The following is a 19,860-nucleotide window of genomic DNA, read 5'->3' on the forward strand; positions in this document are numbered from 1 at the left end:
GGAGCGCGACATCTCAGAGACCCAAGGCAGGAGATACTGAAGAATCACAATAATCTATTGATAAACAAAACAATTAGTCTTTTGCAAAGCAGTGTGGGCTGTTGCATTTTAATTAAAACATTTTTGAATATACAATCAATAAATTGTTTGGCACTCGGTATAGGCAGCATGTTACATCTGTCGTTAGAAGGAGGCCAAGGTGCAGCGTGCTAGGCGTACATTTTACTTTATTTTCAAATGTCACCAAAAAACAACAAAATACAAACTAACGTAAATTTCTGCAGGCTCCACAGCAACTATGCAAAAACAAGATCCCACAAACTAGGGTGGAAAACAGGCTGCCTACGTATGATTCCCAAACAGAGACAGCGATAGACAGCTGCCTCTGATTGGGAACCCTACCTGGCCAAAAAATAAATAGAAAACTAGAATGCCCACCCAAATCACAACCTGACTTAACCAAATAGAGACATAAAAAGGCTCTCTGAGGTCAGGGCGTGACACAGCATGCATGTTTAGTTTGAAAAAGTCACTGTAAAAGACTAAAACATTCTGCCCACACCTCTACAGAAATGTGATCAAATTGGCCATTGCTCTTTCTTTGAGAAACTGCCGTCCCCTGGTCTAATTCCAATAGTTCCACATCATAAAACAAATAAAGTGTTTTGAAGGGTGTTATAGTCAGGTGAATGGAGGGTGCTTTCTTGGCAGAGTTAAAATGCTTGTTCACACACACACACAGTTTCATGACAAGTCTGATTTACAATGGGAAACATGCGTATGGCGTGCGCTACGTTTATACATATCAATATTGTTAGACGTATGTATTCTTTTCAGAAATAGCTTGAAACATACTTTAAAATTACGAAGAGGGGGATGGTAGGGGACGCCATGTGCGACTGACGTGTTTTCCGTTTGCTCCCGTGGTATTCTTAAAGTTTATGTGACTTCTGCAGCAGAACCGTATTTATTTTCAAATATTAATTTGGTGATCCCTTTCCATAAAAAACAAGACTACTTTGCTTCCGAATGTCAGCATGTCGACCAAGCATAAGGCCAAAAGCATGACTTTGAGAAAACCCGGCCTACAAGACCCGCTCTCATCACCTGAGTCTGAGGGCCCGGGGACGCACACTTTACCCGGGGGCACGGCTTGGCCCGGCGGCGCTGAAATGAACATTCTCGAGGCCATCAAACTACTACGCTCTGAGATAGTTGAAATGAAAACACAGGTGGTTGCTATGATTGAGGCCAGAATACAGGAGGTTTTTGATACTTTAAAAGCAGATTTAACCATCCTGCGGAACGAGACTGTGCCAGCAATCACATTACTCAAAACAACAACTGCGTCACACACTACAACGATTGCAGCACTGGAGACCTCCGCTACTAATGTCTCCGATTTAACTACATCCCTGGAGGCTGAAGTTAAACGCCTAGCTGCGGATTTGAAAAAGGTGAAGGAGAGCTGTGTGAGTTTAGAGGGATTCTCTCGCTGCAATAATCTGAGACTTGTATCGGTCCCAGAGTCAGCGGAAATGCATCGCGCCACGGATTTCGTTTCAGGGGGCTGCTGAAGGATGTTCTTGCCTTAGATGAAAGGCCCCTGATTGATCGAGCCCACCGGTCGCTGCGCCCAAAGCCCCGGGATGGGAAGAGGCCCCATGACATAATTCTTTGAGTGCACTTTTTTCATGAGAAGATGGAGATCCTCAGACGAGCCCGCAATACCACTCTGAGCTTTCAAGGACAGAGCTTCTCCATCTACCAGGACTACTCTCCCACTGTTTCCAGGCAGCGCGCAGCTTTCGGACAGGCCAAACGAGTACTTCGGGACCATCCAAGTGTGAAGTATGGACTGCGATTCCCGGCCCGTTTATGGATATCTCATGAGGGTAAAGACTACACATTTGAATCTCCGGATGAGGCTATGGCTCACATTCAACGTCACATCAAGAAGTCTTGAATATGCTCACAATTCAGCAACTGTTGCTTGCGAACTCTGGATAGTAAGTAACCCACCTGTGGTAAAATTATGTTTAGATATAACAGGCTAGTCTTGTATAGTTGGTGAAACTATTCAGGCTTATTTGATGTGATCTAATGTTTTGATCATCTAGTGTGCGTGCCTTATCTCGCTCACCTATTTAGTTTACACATTGTCTCAGTGACTCAAAATATTTTTGGTTATTTGTTTACTGCATCCGTTTGCATTGACCCAGTAAACAGTAAATGTCTCCCAAGGCTACACGGTTTTTGGGGCCCCACTTTAATTTTAAAAGTTTTGAGCGTCATTTATGCCCAGCAAACGTTCACGTAGTTTTTTGGTATTGGTTGTAAGCTGTCTCAGCGTCAACTAGACTACTATTATAATTACTATTATTTTTGATTGTCTTACTACGATTTCCTTACTTCAAATTAGATTTTTGGCTGAGAGCCTTTATACATTTTATTTATTTTCTCTCTCAATGCCTGTTATAAGACTGGGAATACAATTATATACATCTACAGGTGGTGCTTTTGTCATTCCGTTTGCACAAGGGATTTGCCTTTTAAAAATAAAAAAAATAAAAACCATACAAATCTTTCTTTTTGCTGCTTGATCCACTAACAAAACGCGACTTTAAAGAGCGGGACTGTGGGTTTAGGTTTAAGACCGCACTCTCACAGACATACTGTGCGAAGAGAACATGTTCTATTTAGGCTTGTACCTCGTTTGGGGAGGTATTGTCTGGGATGGGGGGAGGGGGTGGGGGGGCAGGTTGAATTGTTCAGTTCTAATGTTGTCATTCTGTCTTTTTAGTTTTTTTTTCTTTTTTTTCCTGTACTTTTTCCAAACATTTACCACCGTACATTATTACTCTGAGACAAGTTATTCTGGGGGTTTTGGGCGCTCATTGCTTTTCCATTCTATGCTCTAATGACAGGGTTGAATAACGGGAATGCCCAGAGGGGCCGAAATAATGCGATCAAGTACATTTCTTGGAATACCAAAGGGGTTAACAACCCGGTGAAGCGTAAGAGGGTGTTGACACACTTAAAGGGTTTGAATGCAAATATTGCATTTCTACAAGAGACTCACTTGAGGACTGGTGAGCATTTTAGGATGCGTAAGGACTGGGTTGGTCAAGTGTTCCACTCAAACTTTCATAGTAAATCAAGAGGTGCTGCTATTCTGGTTGATAAAGCTACTCCCTTTGTAGCTTCTGAGGTTATTGCTGATCCTAAGGGACGATACGTCATAGTAACCGGTGAACTGTTTTCTACCCCTCTTGTTTTGGCTAGTGTTTATGCTCCCAATTGGGATGACACAAGTTTCATTTCTTCCTTTCTGTCTGCTATTCCCAATTTAGATTCTCATTTGTTGATTTTAGGGGGGGATTTCAACTGTAAAATGTCCCCAGTTCTTGACAAGTCCTCACAAACAAATACAGGCCCATCTAAATGTGCCCTACTTATTCAATCCTTTCTTCAGAAATATGCTATGTTTGAGGCCTGGCGTTTCCTACATCCTACAGATAGACAGTATTCCTTTTATTCTCATGTTCATCAAACATACTCCCGGATTGATTATTTATTTTTGGACAAAAAACTTCTGCCTAACCTTCGGCAGTGTACTTATGAGAGTATTGTTATCTCTGACCATTCACCATTAGTGTTTGAACTAGAGTTTCCCCAGCGACCTCCTATGTGTTATCAATGGCGTCTCAACCCCATTTTACTCTCAGATAAGGAGTTTTTCAATTTCATTTCTTCTGAAATCACCTTATTCCTAGAAACTAATTCAACACCAGGTATGTCCTGCTCTACCATATGGGAGTCTCTCAAAGCATACCTACGTGGCCAAATTATTTCTTATACAGCCAACTAAAACAGAGTTTGCTCCCAGCGACTTCGGGACCTGAGCGAGTCCATAGCCACATTGGATGAGAAGTATGCTACGGATCCTTCCTCTGATCTGCATAAAGAGCGCCAACTACTCCAATCTGAATTTGATGAGCTTTCTACCAGGCAAGCTGAACAGTTACTCTTGCGAGCTCGATACAAAGTCTATGAACAAGGTGACAAGGCCAGTAAACTCCTTGCGCATCAGATCCGTAAATCTGAGGCCTCACGTTTAATCCCACAAATAAGGACCCCGTCTGGTGCCACCACAGTTATCCATAAAGAGATCAATGATCAATTTAAACAATTTTACTCTGCGCTATACACCTCTGAATCCCCTCAAGACCCTTTGCTGATTGACTCCTTCTTTAATGGCTTGAATATGCCTTCAATTGATACAGACTCCCATGACTATCTAGAAGAAGAATTTACGCTTGAAGAGATTGCAACAGCAGTGCCCTCAATGAAAAGTGGTAAATCACCGGGTCCGGACGGTTTTCCAACCGAATTTTACAGGACGTTTTCTGGTCTGCTTTGCCCATTCTTGTCTTGACTATTTGCAATGCCTTAATACTTCAAAGCTACCGCCTAGTCTTTATCAGGCTTCAATTTCATTACTACTAAAGAAAAACAAAGACCCCCTGGAATGTGGATCCTATCGCCCAATCTCGCTTTTAAACTGTGATTGCACCAACTAATACACTCTGACCAGACTGGCTTTGTGAGAAATAGGCATTTATTTTTTAATATTAGGCGCCTTATGAATATACTGTACTCCCCAGCGTCGGAGGACCCGGAGGTGGTGGTCTCACTTGATGCCGAAAAAGCGTTTGACCGCGTTGAGTGGGATTACCTAACAGCTGCCCTTTATAGATTTGGCTTTGGCCCCAAATTCATTGCGTGGAAAAAGATTCTTTATTTTTCCCCCATGGCTTCGGTACGGACTAATAACTTGTCCTCTGACTATTTTCCCTTGCACCGCGGATCCAGACAGGGTTGCCCACTCTCCCCCTTGTTGTTCTCTTTGGCAATCGAACCTCTCGCCATTGCACTACGCTCTAATGATGCCATTCAAGGCATAATCAGGGCGGGCTGGGAGCAGAAAGTCTCGCTATATGCTGACGACCTCCTTTTGTTTATCTCCAACCCCGATACCTCATTGCCACGTGCCCTATCTGTTCTTAAAAAGTTTGGATCAATCTCAGGGTACAAGCTGAATCTAGGCAAGAGTGAGCTTTTTCCGGTAAACAAGGCTGCTTTAAAGTGCTCTTTTACAAGTTCTCAGTTTAGGATTGTCCGGGATCAATTCACTTACTTGGGAGTAAAAGTGACAAGGAAATATTCAAATTTGTTTCAGGAAAACTTTGTTGCTCTAGCAGACAGATTGAAACAATCTTTTACTTTTTGGAATTCGCTACCCCTTTCTCTTATCGGAAGGATTAATGTCATTAAAATTAATGTGTTGCCCAAATATTTATATTTATTTCAATGTTTACCCATTTTTATTCCAAAATCTTTTTTTATTTCACTGGATCAAACATTCATGCATTTTATTTGGGATGGCAAGGTACCACGGATTGGTAGAAAACATTTACAGAAGCCTAGGTCATTGGGGGGTTTAGCTCTACCAAATTTTCAGACATACTACTGGGCTGCGAATTTCAGAGCCATTCTGTACTGGCTGCAGACTGATCCTACTGGCCCTAGACCACTCTGGGTCCAGATGGAGTCTGAATCGTGTAAACCTGCAGCACTTTCCTCTGTGCTGTGCTCGTCTCTCCCAGTGTCCCTAGGCAAAAGGTGTGTCAACCCAATTGTAAAGCAGTCTCTTAAAATTTGGAATCAGTTCCGTTTAGCCTTTAGCCTCCGAGGCTTTTCTCTATCAGGCCCAATCAATCAGAACATTTTATTTCCTCCATCTTTGAATGATGGGGCTTTTGGCATTTGGCACTCACTAGGCCTCTCCTCGCTAGCCCAATTATTCTTTGATGCTACATTTGCCTCTTTTTCTCAGCTGCAGGAAAAGTTCAATCTCCCCATTCCCACTTTTTCCGCTATCTCCAGACTAGAAACTTTGTCAGAGCTAACACACCTGGATTTCCCAATAGGCCTGCGAATACAGCTATAGAGAGCATCTTGGAGCTGAACAAGCTTCCTAGGGGCGCAATTTCAGATGTATATGCAATCATTCATGACTTACAGAACCCTTCTTTGGTGCCTTTATAGACTCGATGGGAAAAGGATTTGGGGGAGGAACTTGGGGAAGACGCCTGGGAATCTGTGCTGCACAGGGTGCACTCGTCCTCTTTTAGCACTAGACACAGCCTCATTCAATTCAAGGTGGTTCACCGTATCCACTGGTCGGGGGCCAAACTTGGAAGAATATTCTCTGATTTGGATCCTTCCTGTGTCAGATGTAAAGTGGAACCAGCCACTCTGTTGCATATGTTTTGGGGCTGTCATAAACTGTCAGGTTTCTGGGAATGAATATTTAAATGTTTCTCTGATATATATGACACTGTTATAGATCCGTCTCCCCTTACAGCCCTTTTTGGAGTACTGCCCATGGGTACCCCCCTATCAAGAATCCAGTCGGACACTGTTGCTTATACAACTCTTTTAGCTAGACGGCTAATACTACAGAACTGGAAGATGGCAGCTCCCCCATCTTATAAATATTGGGTGAGGGATGTGTTGTGCTCTCTGAAACTAGAAAAAATGCAATTCAATTCACGTGGGAACCCCAAACTGTTTGATGAGGCTTGGGCTCCATTCCGGTCTTACTTTAAACAGTCCATCCTCTGATGGCATTCCAATTAATATTAAAATAAGTCTGTGACTTAAGGGTTGGAGGAGCTTCTCTCTGTGTTTTTGGTGGGGAGGGCATTAAGGTCCATGTGCTTATTGATTATGATCCGCAGATGCCTTGTTCATCTTGCCCGGGCAGAGACTGAAGTGTGAGCTTGTTTTTCCCAGTTATTTTTACATTTTGTTCACGCCTACATGAATAATCATTCTATTTTTTATTTATTTTTAAATTTTAAAGCATTGTAAACTTTTTTTTGATCCAGTGGATGGTCGGTCTGTGGCCATGACTCTCTGTGAGTGGTTGCATTTCTCCACCCTTATCCCTTGACTGTTTACAGGAACAATGGTGAGGTGTTTGCTCTGTCCCTGTACTATAGATTGCCCTTTAACCTCTGTAGCCTTCTGCCTGGTGTGTTTAACTTGTCTAAAGTATGGTATCTTTAAAGCCATTTTTTTATTTGTATTTTTATTTGTATTTTTTTTCTAGTTGAGTATATTATTTATATTGCTTTGTCTTGTCTGTGTGTGTGTAAAACTTAATAAACAGAGTTTTAAAAAAATGACGAAGAGTTGCCAAGCATCAAATAATCAGTGATCATTTGTGCCAAACCCAGCTTGATTAACTTTGAATAGAGGCCATCTCATCGTCTGTTCAGACCAGTAGAGAGCTATATCATTACAGTATAGTCGGTACAGTCCACACAGAGATCAATCTAGTAATGAGCGCGGCGGGCTTCAGACTCCTTCCTTAACAAGAGCACCTTTCATGTCTCAGAACACTAATCATCCAGAGCCCACTGGATCACTGTGTGTCCCCCTCTCGATGAATACAGCAGCAGTAAACATGATTCATGTCATTAGACTGACTGTCTCTCTCTCTCCTCCCTCCATCCCCCTCTCCCCTCTGTCTCATCCTCCCCTCATTGTTCTCTATCCCCCTCTTCTTTCTTCTCCTCCAGGTGAGACCTACTCAGAGACCTACAGCCACATAGACACCTGTATCCCCTGCACCATGTGTACAGGTCTGATGCGCATGCAGACGCCCTGCACTGACTCCAACAATGCCATCTGCGTGTGTGACTACAACTACTACCTGAATGAGGTGTCTGGGCGCTGTGAGCCCTGCACGGTGTGCTCGGCGGGCCAGGGCGTGTTGGCACACTGCGAGCACAACCACGACACGGTGTGTGAGGACTGTATAGACGACACCTACTCTGACCGGGACAGCTCCCTGGACCCCTGCCTGCCCTGCACCATATGTGATGAGGGCATCGAGGTGGAGCTGAGCGCCTGCACCCCCGTCAGCGACTCCTTCTGCCATAGTAAGAGAACCAACGCACACTCACAGCAACATACACACACACAACCTGCACACTAGCCAGTAGCAGTAACGTCTGGGAACTTATGGTAATCTTTGCCCTCCTGTCCTATCAGGGTCGTATAGTAAAGGCCTGTATGTCTCTATCACAATGTTTTCTTTCTCATGTGAATTTAGGAGGTCAACAGGGGTGACTTCCACATGTGTCTGTTCTACAGTCAGGGTCAGAGGGCCATGCAGGCCAAATTGTCAGACTGCAGAAAAAACAGAACAGCGGTCACAGAGGTCAAGAAGTGGTGGAGTGTCAACACAGAGACAGTGCATATTCTCCAAACGCTCTAACTAGAGGCCAGGTATTCCCTCTGCAGGCACGGTGAACACAGATGCACTACAGGGCAGGCTGCAGCACTGGAGCACATACCCAGGAAGCTGTCAATCCAGTAGGGTGGATGTGGCATGAAATCAGCCATGTCAGTGAATAATAAGCCCAGCCTCTGGGAGGTCCACTGCTGCTAGGGCTGCAAGATATGGAGCTCCCTGCTTTGGTAGCAGACTGGGTTAGGTTTATAGTAATGTGTTGCCTCCACAGTCTGGGTTAGGTTTATAGTAATGTGTTGCCTCCACAGTCTGGGTTAGGTTTATAGTAATGTGTTGGCTCCACAGGCTGGGTTAGGTTTGGGGGACTTGGTCTGAGGTTTGTGTGCTGGGCTTGGATCCTGCCTGGGCCAGAAATGCCATGTTGCAAATGCAAGTGGGTTATCCGGGGACACCTGCTGCACTGTGCTGGAGATGCTTTTCAGGCAGATGGGGCCATAAATCGCTCTTCTTTTAATGTTCTGTCATCTCTTGCAAGTTCTCAGTTAGTTGTGAAACAAACTGAGAAAAGATCCAAAGAGGAGGAAAGATCAGGAGAGGAGGAAACACTCTCTCACCCACACATAGGCTATGTCCAAAATGGCACTCTATTCCCAATATAGTGAATTGCTTTTAACCAGAGCCTGTAGCATGTCCTGGTCAAAAGTAGTACACTACATAGTGAGTAAAGTGTCATATAGGAGGCAAACTGACAGCTGTTTCTGGGTTCTCAAAAAGGCAGAAACACCTGCTTCTGATCAATCAGGGACATCTCTGTTCAGAGAGAGGGAGATTAAAATGGAGAGAAGAGAGAGAGAGAGAGAGACAGACAGAAAGAGATAGAAAGAGAGCGAAAGAGCGAGAGAGACAGAGACAGAGTAGAAGGTAGTGAGGACAAAAGAGGACACGTTCCAGCACCATAATCACATGAACCAGTCCAGAACCGTCCCAATTAATAATCACATGAACAAGTCCAGAACCTTCCCAATTCATAATCACATGAACCAGTCCAGAACCTTCCCAATTCATAATCACATGAACCAGTCCAGAACCTTACCAATTCATAGTCACATGAACAAGTCCAGAACCTTCCCAATTCATAGTCACATGAACCAGTCCAGAACCTTCCCAATTCATAATCACATGAACCAGTCCAGAACCTTCCCAATTCATAATCACATGAACAAGTCCAGAACCTTCCCAATTCATAGTCACATGAACAAGTCCAGAACCTTCCCAATTCATAATCACATGAACCAGTCCAGAACCTTCCCAATTCATAGTCACATGAACCAGTCCAGAACCTTCCCAATTCATAGTCACATGAACCAGTCCAGAACCTTCCCAATTCATAATCACATGAACCAGTCCAGAACCTTCCCAATTCATAATCACATGAACCAGTCCAGAACCTTCCCAATTCATAATCACATGAAACAGTCCAGAACCTTCCCAATTAATAATCACATGAACCAGTCCAGAACCTTCCCAATTAATAATCACATGAACAAGTCCAGAACCTTCCCAATTCATAATCACATGAACAAGTCCAGAACCTTCCCAATTCATAATCACATGAACCAGTCCAGAACCTTCCCAATTCATAATCACATGAAACAGTCCAGAACCTTCCCAATTAATAATCACATGAACCAGTCCAGAACCATCCCAATTAATAATCACATGAACAAGTCCAGAACCTTCCCAATTCATAATCACATGAACCAGTCCAGAACTTTCCCAATTCATAATCACATGAACCAGTCCAGAACCTTCCCAATTCATAGTCACATGAACAAGTCCAGAACCTTCCCAATTCATAGTCACATGAACCAGTCCAGAACCTTCCCAATTCATAATCACATGAACCAGTCCAGAACCTTCCCAATTCATAGTCACATGAACAAGTCCAGAACCTTCCCAATTCATACTCACATGAACCAGTCCAGAACCTTCCCAATTCATAATCACATGAACAAGTCCAGAACCTTCCCAATTCATAGTCACATGAACAAGTCCAGAACCTTCCCAATTCATAATCACATGAACCAGTCCAGAACCTTTCCAATTCATAGTCACATGAACCAGTCCAGAACCTTCCCAATTCATAGTCACATGAACCAGTCCAGAACCTTCCCAATTCATAATCACATGAACTAGTCCAGAACCTTCCCAATTCATAATCACATGAACCAGTCCAGAACCTTCCCAATTCATAATCACATGAATTAGTCCAGAACCTTCCCAATTCATAATCACATGAACCAGTCCAGAACCTTCCCAATTCATAATCACATGAAACAGTCCAGAACCTTCCCAATTAATAATCACATGAACCAGTCCAGAACCTTCCCAATTAATAATCACATGAACAAGTCCAGAACCTTCCCAATTCATAATCACATGAACAAGTCCAGAACCTTCCCAATTCATAATCACATGAACCAGTCCAGAACCTTCCCAATTCATAATCACATGAACAAGTCCAGAACCTTCCCAATTCATAATCACATGAACCAGTCCAGAACCTTCCCAATTCATAATCACATGAACAAGTCCAGAACCTTCCCAATTCATAATCACATGAACAAGTCCAGAACCTTCCCAATTCATAGTCACATGAACAAGTCCAGAACCTTCCCAATTCATAGTCACATGAACAAGTCCAGAACCTTCCCAATTCATAGTCACATGAACCAGTCCAGAACCTTCCCAATTCAAAGTCACATGAACCAGTCCAGAACCTTCCCAATTCAAAGTCACATGAACAAGTCCAGAACCTTCCCAATTCATAGTCACATGAACAAGTCCAGAAGTCACATGAACCAGTCCAGAACCTTCCCAATTCAAAGTCACATGAACCAGTTCAGAACCTTCCCAATTCAAAGTCACATGAACAAGTCCAGAACCTTCCCAATTCATAAGTCACATGAACAAGTCCAGAACCTTCCCAATTCATAGTCACATGAACCAGTCCAGAACCTTCCCAATTCAAAGTCACATGAACCAGTTCAGAACCTTCCCAATTCAAAGTCACATGAACCAGTTCAGAACCTTCCCAATTCAAAGTCACATGAACCAGTTCAGAACCTTCCCAATTCATAGTCACATGAACAAGTCCAGAACCTTCCCAATTCATAGTCACATGAACAAGTCCAGAACCTTCCCAATTCATAGTCACATGAACCAGTCCAGAACCTTCCCAATTCAAAGTCACATGAACCAGTCCAGAACCTTCCCAATTCAAAGTCACATGAACCAGTTCAGAACCTTGCCAATTCAAAGTCACATGAACTAGTCCAGAACCTTCCCAATTCATAATCAAATGAACAAGTCCAGAACCTTCCCAATTCATAATCACATGAACAAGTCCAGAAACCTTCCCAGAATTCATTCAAAGTCACATGAACAAGTCCAGAACCTTCCCAATTCATAATCACATGAACCAGTCCAGAACCTTCCCAGAATTCATCAAAGTCACATGAACCAGTTCAGAACCTTCCCAATTCAAAGTCACATGAACAAGTCCAGAACCTTCCCAATTCATAGTCACATGAACAAGTCCAGAACCTTCCCAATTCATAGTCACATGAACCAGTCCAGAACCTTCCCAATTCAAAGTCACATGAACCAGTTCAGAACCTTCCCAATTCAAAGTCACATGAACAAGTCCAGAACCTTCCCAATTCATAATCACATGAACAAGTCCAGAACCTTCCCAATTCATAGTCACATGAACCAGTCCAGAACCTTCCCAATTCAAAGTCACATGAACCAGTTCAGAACCTTCCCAATTCAAAGTCACATGAACCAGTTCAGAACCTTCCCAATTCAAAGTCACATGAACCAGTTCAGAACCTTCCCAATTCATAGTCACATGAACAAGTCCAGAACCTTCCCAATTCATAGTCACATGAACAAGTCCAGAACCTTCCCAATTCATAGTCACATGAACCAGTCCAGAACCTTCCCAATTCAAAGACACATGAACCAGTCCAGAACCTTCCCAATTCAAAGTCACATGAACCAGTTCAGAACCTTGCCAATTCAAAGTCACATGAACTAGTCCAGACATGAAAGTGTAAGAAATTGTGTCCTCTCTTCCCTTCTCTGTTTTCCTCACTACCTTTTCCTCTCTCTCTATCTCAATTCAATTCAATTCAAGGGCTTTATTGGCATGTGAAACATATGTTAACATTGCTAAAGCAAGTGAAGTAGATAATAAACAAAAGTGAAATAAACAATAAAAATGTACAGTAAACATTACACTCACAGAAGTTCCAAAAGAATAAAGACATTTCAAATGTCATATTATGTCTATATACAGTGTTCTTTCTCTTTCTCACTGACTCTAAAAAAATAAAGTAGTAAATATGAGAATTGGGAATATCACTTATATCACTCATAAGTTGTGTGAGAGTCAGAGAGTCATATGGACTGCAGAGTCCAGTCAAACCGCACCATGTGTGCCTCATACAGTGAGTGAACATCTATGTCAGGCCTTCTATTATGAGTGATGTACAGTAGGGTACAATGCAGCCTTGTGCTGTACCATATAGAGGACCACCAGCAGTGGAGATAAAGACAGCACACAACCAGAGCGCCTCTGACCTCGGGGCTCTGTCTTCTTCTCTGTGACCCTGTGTTGTTTTCCGCTGGCCACGGACAGGACTAGGGACAGTAGTGGCAGTATGGGGTGGCTCTGGGTGACCTTGCCCTGTGTGGTGTGTCAGGGGGACTCTGGCATGTGAAAGGAGCCACAGTCATACACCCATAAGGTCACACGGAAACATGTGGATGCCATCGAACCATTGCCATGACTGTTTTGTTCCCAAGACACCCCGGTGGTCTATGAGGACAAATCTGGTGCTCACTCTCTGGTCACCCCCAAAACCAATTCCTCCTTTGGCCGCCTCTCCTTCCAGTTCTCTGCTGCCAATGACTGGAATGAACTACAAAAATCTCTGAAACTGGAAACACTTCTCCCTCACTAGCTTTAAGCACCAGTTGTCAGAGCAGCTCACAGATTACTGCACCTGTACATAGCCCATCTATAATTTATTTTGCTCCTTTGCACCCCGTTATTTCTATTTCTACTTTGCACATTCTTCCACTGCAAATCTACCATTCCAGTGTTTTACTTTCTATATTGTATTTACTTCGCCACTATGGCCTTTTTTTTTGCCTTTACCTCCCAACTCACCTCATTTGCTCACATTGTATATAGACTTATTTTTCTACTGTATTATTGACTGTATGTTTGTTTTACTCCATGTGTAACTCTGTGTCGTTGTATGTGTCGAAATGCTTTGCTTTATCTTGGCCAGGTCGCAATTGAAAATATAACTTGTTCTCAACTTGCCTACCTGGTTAAATAAAGGTGAAATAAAAAAAACATGACAAAGAAATGATCAGTCTATAATATTAATGGTAGGTTTATTTGAACAGTGAGAGACAGAATAACAACAAAAAGATCCAGAAAAACATATGTAAAAAATGTTATAAATTGATTTGCATTTTAATGAGGGTCAATAATCCAGAACGGTGGGGTAAGGTACAAAACAGCAGGCAGTCTCAGGGTCAGGACAGGCAGAACGGTCAACACCGGGAAGGACTAGAAAACAGGAGCAAGAAAACAGGCAGGAGCAGCGGAACAAATGCTGGTAGGTTTTATGAACAAAACGAACTAGCAACGGACAAACAGATAACACAGGTATAAATACACAGGGGATAATGGGGAAGATGGGCGACACCTGGAGGGGGGTAGAGACCATCACAAAGACAGGTTAAACAGATCAGGGTGTGACAAAAATAGGCTTTCACAGCATTCCATATCTGAAGACAGAAAACATTATAAAGATACAGGCTTCATTATACTTCAATTACACAGCACAGAATATTATGTTGCTATTATCTTGCTGTCCTCAAACTTTTCCCCTCTAGGTACTGGAACTGGACAATCTTTTCATAATGTCCTGGCACAAAATGACCTGCCCTGTCCAGTAGCCGACACTCTCCCTTTACTGACAGCTGGAGATTCAATTTCACCCCCTTCCATGGCATTTGGAGACTGTGTTTTTAATTAACGATGATTATATCAAGATAGCTAGCTAATAGGACGTTTGCTAGCTGATGACATTTAATTCACTTAGCTTAACAGTGTGTAAAGTCAGCTAATTAGCAGTTCAATTGAGTTATGCCGGGTGTACACTACACAATTTTAGCTGTACCTGAAATCTGATACAAAACCCCCATGTCGTTGCCTACTCAGGGCCCACACCAACGCTCATTTAACTTGAACAGGTCAGAGACACAATCTGAGGGCTACCAATCTAGTCTTCGAGCAGTCCCAGACATCCCGATATTTTCAGACATGTTGGATTTTATCGGAGCAAAATCTACAATGCTCTTGTAGTGTGAAATGTGCAACAACAAGCTTTCAGAACTGTGATCAGCAATAGCCAATGAGAGCTCGCCAGAGAAGAAGCCAGTGAGATGTTGACATTGTTTCGCGTCAACCAGAATGTGTAGACTCTCCAGCAGGAACGATGACTACTACTAGTATGCGTTTATACTTGCCTTTAACCAAAACGTTAAATCGTTACAGATCTGAAGTGCACAAGCAATGTTATTCATTTCAAAAATGTTGGCTAGACATTTCAACTCTGTGTGGCAAGCGTGAATGTCTGACTGAAAACATTTATGAGGCTGCTTTGAGCCAAAGCGTGTTGTAGCTACGTTAAATGAAATGACATAATTGTTGCAATGGAAAGTTTAGTTCATCAACTCTAAATAGCAAACCGCAGCTTGTGTAGATCTATAAAACAACATGAACCCACTCATACCAATATCAATAAGTAATTTGGGTCAATACATGTGTTGGTTTATCTATCATCTGAGCAGATGATGCAACGTTTACATGTCCACTTTCATTTCAATGTGTCGACTAGAGTGTGGGAAGACGGCGGAAGTGGATGATGCTGAGTTGGAATCAAGCAGCGCGTCGAGGAAATTTGGTGAAGATGAATGTTCTGAATGGAGAACCGTAGTTGAAATGGTCTCAAATTGGAGTGGAGGATACGTGTGTGAATGATTATGAATTGCTTCTTGTTGGGATGCGTTTGTTGAGTAAGGATGCATATGTGGGAAACCCGTTTGAGGTGTCTATAATGGGGTATTTTGATTCATTGTATTTTTGAAGAGCAGAGGAAGATTTCAGTGGGACTCAAACGAATCTGGACAACAGAAGTTTTATGTTTTGAACTTCAGAGTAGAGCACCCGTTAAAAGAGTCATCTCAGGGGCGACGACAGATGTTCAGGTTGAATACCTGAAGAGAATTCCTGGTGTGGTTGGTGCCCGGCGTCTGAACCGCTGGGGGAATGGAGAAATAGAAGAAAGTCTGTCGATTCTGTTGGTTTTCGATAAAGAGCAAATACCTACGCATGTGAAGCTTGCTTATGTAGGAAGCTTTCGTCCCCAAACCACTGCAGTGTAAGAAAATTAAAGAATTTGGCCACGTTTCAAGTGTGTGCAGACGTTTCAACTGTGTGTAGACGAACAGAGTATTCTGAAGAATGTTGTGTAGAAACATGATGGTGTTGCAATTGTGGTGGGGATCATGATCCCGAGTTCCTGGAGTGCCCTGTGAAGGTGAGGAAGGTGGCAAAAGTTAGAGCTGTCAATCAAATCTCCTATGAGGAGGTGATTAAAATAATTGAGAAAACAAGTCCAATCAAATCAAATGTTATTGGTCACATACACATGGTTAGCAGATGTTAATGCAAGTGTAGTGAAACGCTTGTGCTTCTAGTTTCAACTATGCAGCAAAATCTAACGAGTAATCCAACAAATTCACAACAACTACCTTATACACACAAATACACACAAATGTAAAGTGATGAATAAGTATATTACATATAAATATATGGGTGAGCGATGGCGTGCGGCATAGACAAGATGCAGTAGATGGTGTAGAATACAGTATATACATATGAGATGAGTAATGTAGGGTATGTAATAGAATGGCGTTATGGTGGACAGGCAGTGGCTTGGGTGGTTGTTGTCCTTGATGATCTTTTTAGCCTTCCTGCGACATCGGGTGCTGTAGGTGTCCTGGAGGGCAGGTAGTTTGCCCCAGGTGATGTGTTGTTCAGACCGCTACCCTCTGGTGTCACGTTCTGACCTTAGTTCTGTTATTTTATCTGTGTTTTAGTATGGTCAGGGCATGAGTTGGGTGGGCAGTCTGTTTTTTTTCTATGTTGGTTTTTGAGTTCGGCCTAGTTTGGTTCTCAATCAGAGGCAGCTGTCAATTGTTGTCCCTGATTGAGAATCATACTTAGGCAGCCTGGGTTTCACTTTTGGGTTGTGGGTGTTTGTCTTCCGTGTTAGTACCACACGGGACTGTTTCTTTCATTTCACGTTTATTGTTTTGTATTTCGTAGTGTTCAGTTTATGCATTAAAATAAACATTATGGACACTTACCACGCTACAAATTGGTCCTCCGATCCTTCTCGCTACTCCTCCTCAGAAGAGGCGGACGAGGTTCGTTACATCTGGAGAGCCTTGCGATTGAGGGCGGTGCAATTGCCGTACCAGGCGGTGATACAGCCCGACAGGATGCTCTCGATTGTGCATCTGTAAAAGTTTGTGAGTGTTTTAGATGACAAGCCAAATTTCTTTAGGCTTCTGAGGCACTGTTGCGCCTTCTTCACCACACTGTCTGTGTTGGTGGACCATTTCAGTTTGTGTGTGATGTGTACGCCGAGGAGCTTAACTTTCCACCTTCTCCACTGCGGTCCCGTCGATGTGGATAGGGTGGTGCTCCCTCTGGAGTTTCCTGAAGTCCATGATCATCTCCTTTGCTTTTATGATGTTGAGTGAGAGGTTATTTTCCTGTAACCACACTCCGAGGGCCCTCACCTCCTCCTGTAGGCTGTCTTGTAGTTGTTGGTAATCAGGCCTACTACTGTAGTGTCGTCTGCAAACTTGATGATTAAGTTGGAAGCCTGCATGGCCACGCAGTCATGGGTGAACAGGGAGTACAGGAGAGGGCTGAGAACATACCCTTGTGGGCCCAAGTGTTGAGGATCAGCGGGTTGGAGATGTTGTTTGCTACCTTCACCACCTGGGGGCGGCCCGTCAGAAAGTCCAGGACCCAGTTGCACAGGGCGGGGTCGAGACCCAGGGTCTTGATGACGAGTTTGGAGGGTACTATGGTGTTAAATGCTGAGCTGTAGTTAATGAACAGCATTCTTACATAGGTATTCCTCTTGTCCAGATGGGATAGGGCAGTGTGCAGTGTGATGGCGATTGCATTGTCAGTGGACCTATTGGGGGAGTAAGGAAATTGGAGTGGGTCTAGGGTATTGGGTAGGGTGGAGGTGATATGAAACTTAACTAGTCTCTCAAAGCACTACATGATGACAGAAGTGAGTGCTACGGGGTGATAGTCATTTGGTTCAGTTACCTCAGCTTTCTTGGGAACAGGAACAATTGTGGCCATCTTGAATTATGTGGGGACAACAGACTGGGATAGGGATTGATTGAATATGTCCGTAAACACACCAGCCAGCTGGTCTGCGCATGCTCTGAGGACGCAGCTAGGGATGTTGCCTGGGCCGGCAGCCTTGTGAGGGTTAACACGTTTAAATATTTTACTCACGTTGGCCACGGAGAAGGAGAGCCCACAGGATTCGGTAGAGGGCCGTGTCAGTGGAACTGTATTGTCCTCAAAGCGAGCAAGGAAGTTGTTTAGTTTGTCTGGGAGAAAGACGTCAGTGTCCGTGACGGGGCTGGTTTTCTTTTTGTAATCCATGATTGACTGTAGACCCTACCACGCACGTCTCGTGTTTGAGCCGTTGAATTGCCACTCTACTTTGTTTCTATACTGACGCTTTGCCTGTTTGATTGTCTTGAGGAGGGAATAGCTGCACTGTTTGCATTCGGTCATGTTTCCGGTCACCTTTCCATGATTAAAAGCGGTGGTTCGCGCTTTCAGTTTCGTGCGAATGCTGCCATCAATCCACAGTTTTTGGTTAGGGAAGGTTTTAATGGTCAGAGAGGGAACGACATCTCAGATGCACTTGCTAATGAACTCGCTCACCGAGTCAGCGTATACGTCAATGTTATTGTCTGAGGCTATCCGGGATATATCCCCGTCCACGTGATCGAAGCAATCTTGAAGCATGGAATCCAATTGGTCAGACCAGAATTGTATTGACCTGAGCAGCATAAGTGAAGATATGGTACTGGATACACCACAGCCTGTAGTAAATGTTTGCTGCCAGACAAAAGATACCCTGTGTGTTAAAAGGGTGGAATTTGTTGCATTCATTTCCACAGTTATGAGGTATACAGCACAAGTCTCAAAGAAGTCTAGAAAACTGGACAAACTGACTTAAGGATTTTACATCTGAAGACTTTCAAGGGGTGCTGGCGCCAGAAGACCTGCCCTTCCAGGTTCCCCTTGAGCCTGTGTAGGGATCAGATCTGATTTATTTTTGGGTAGTTTGTTCAGTTTTTGGGGGAATCCTGTTTCCCTCCAGCATAGTAGGTGCACATTCAATTGTGTGATCACCAATATACCATAGAACGTGCAATTGACAATCCTCACGACCAAGTGAGGAATCTTGTAGTGTGTGACCCCTGTCTGTGCCACATGGTTTAGTGTGTGAGCCCTGTCTGTGCCACATGGTTTAGTGTGTGAGCCCTGTCTGTGCCACATGGTTTAGTGTGTGAGCCCTGTCTGTGCCACATGGTTTAGTGTGTGAGCCCTGTTTGTGCCACATGGTTTAGTGTGTGAGCCCTGTCTGTGCCACATGGTTTCGTGTGTGAGCCCTGTCTGTGCATGGTTTAGTGTGTGAGCCCTGTCTGTGCCACATGGTTTAGTGTGTGACCCCTGTCTGTGCCACATGGTTTAGTGTGTGAGCGCTGTCTGTGCCACATGGTTTAGTGTGTGAGCCCTGTCTGTGCCACATGGTTTAGTGTGTGAGCCCTGTCTGTGCCACATGGTTTAGTGTGTGAGCGCTGTCTGTGCCACATGGTTTAGTGTGTGAGCCCTGTCTGTGCCACATGGTTTAGTGTGGCACCACTACGTTGGCAAGACAACAAAATACTACAGGAAAGGCGGTTGTTTAGTGTGAGAGGCTCAGCCATGTTAGGATTTTGAAAGTCATGTAGTGCACACCTGGCATTACCCTACAAGTGGCCTACTGTAGCCAGCTAGCTAGCTAATAATACATTGTTTTTGTATTTACTTTCTAGGTTCTCCCACTGCCTCAGTTTTTTGGGTCCTTACAAAAACAAATATAATGGGCAATCTTCACGATATTTGCAGTGGTAACAAAGTGCAGCAAGCAGCCATGTCGATGAATGGAGATGGAAAAAAGTCTGTCACCAGAGTGGTTTAGTTGTGATGTTTGACTTTACCAGTATAATCCACTTTCAATTTCAATGAAAATAAATTGCAGACTGTCGGCCACCTTTCATAACTT

General features: G+C 43.5%; 1 protein-coding gene across 1 annotated transcript in view; it reads left to right on the forward strand.

The window, feature by feature from the left end:
* The window catches only part of LOC112236350 (tumor necrosis factor receptor superfamily member 16-like), a 56,398-nt gene that overhangs the window by 17,619 nt on the left and 18,919 nt on the right, over positions 1 to 19,860 (forward strand). Inside the window, exon 3 of the mRNA XM_042317176.1 lies at positions 7,653 to 8,015. Within this exon, the coding sequence (XP_042173110.1) occupies positions 7,653 to 8,015 (363 nt within the window). The remainder of the gene's footprint in view (positions 1 to 7,652; positions 8,016 to 19,860) is intronic.

The sequence above is a fragment of the Oncorhynchus tshawytscha genome, unplaced genomic scaffold, assembly GCF_018296145.1.
Source record: "Oncorhynchus tshawytscha isolate Ot180627B unplaced genomic scaffold, Otsh_v2.0 Un_contig_2487_pilon_pilon, whole genome shotgun sequence".
NCBI classification, from domain to species: Eukaryota; Metazoa; Chordata; class Actinopteri; order Salmoniformes; family Salmonidae; genus Oncorhynchus; species Oncorhynchus tshawytscha.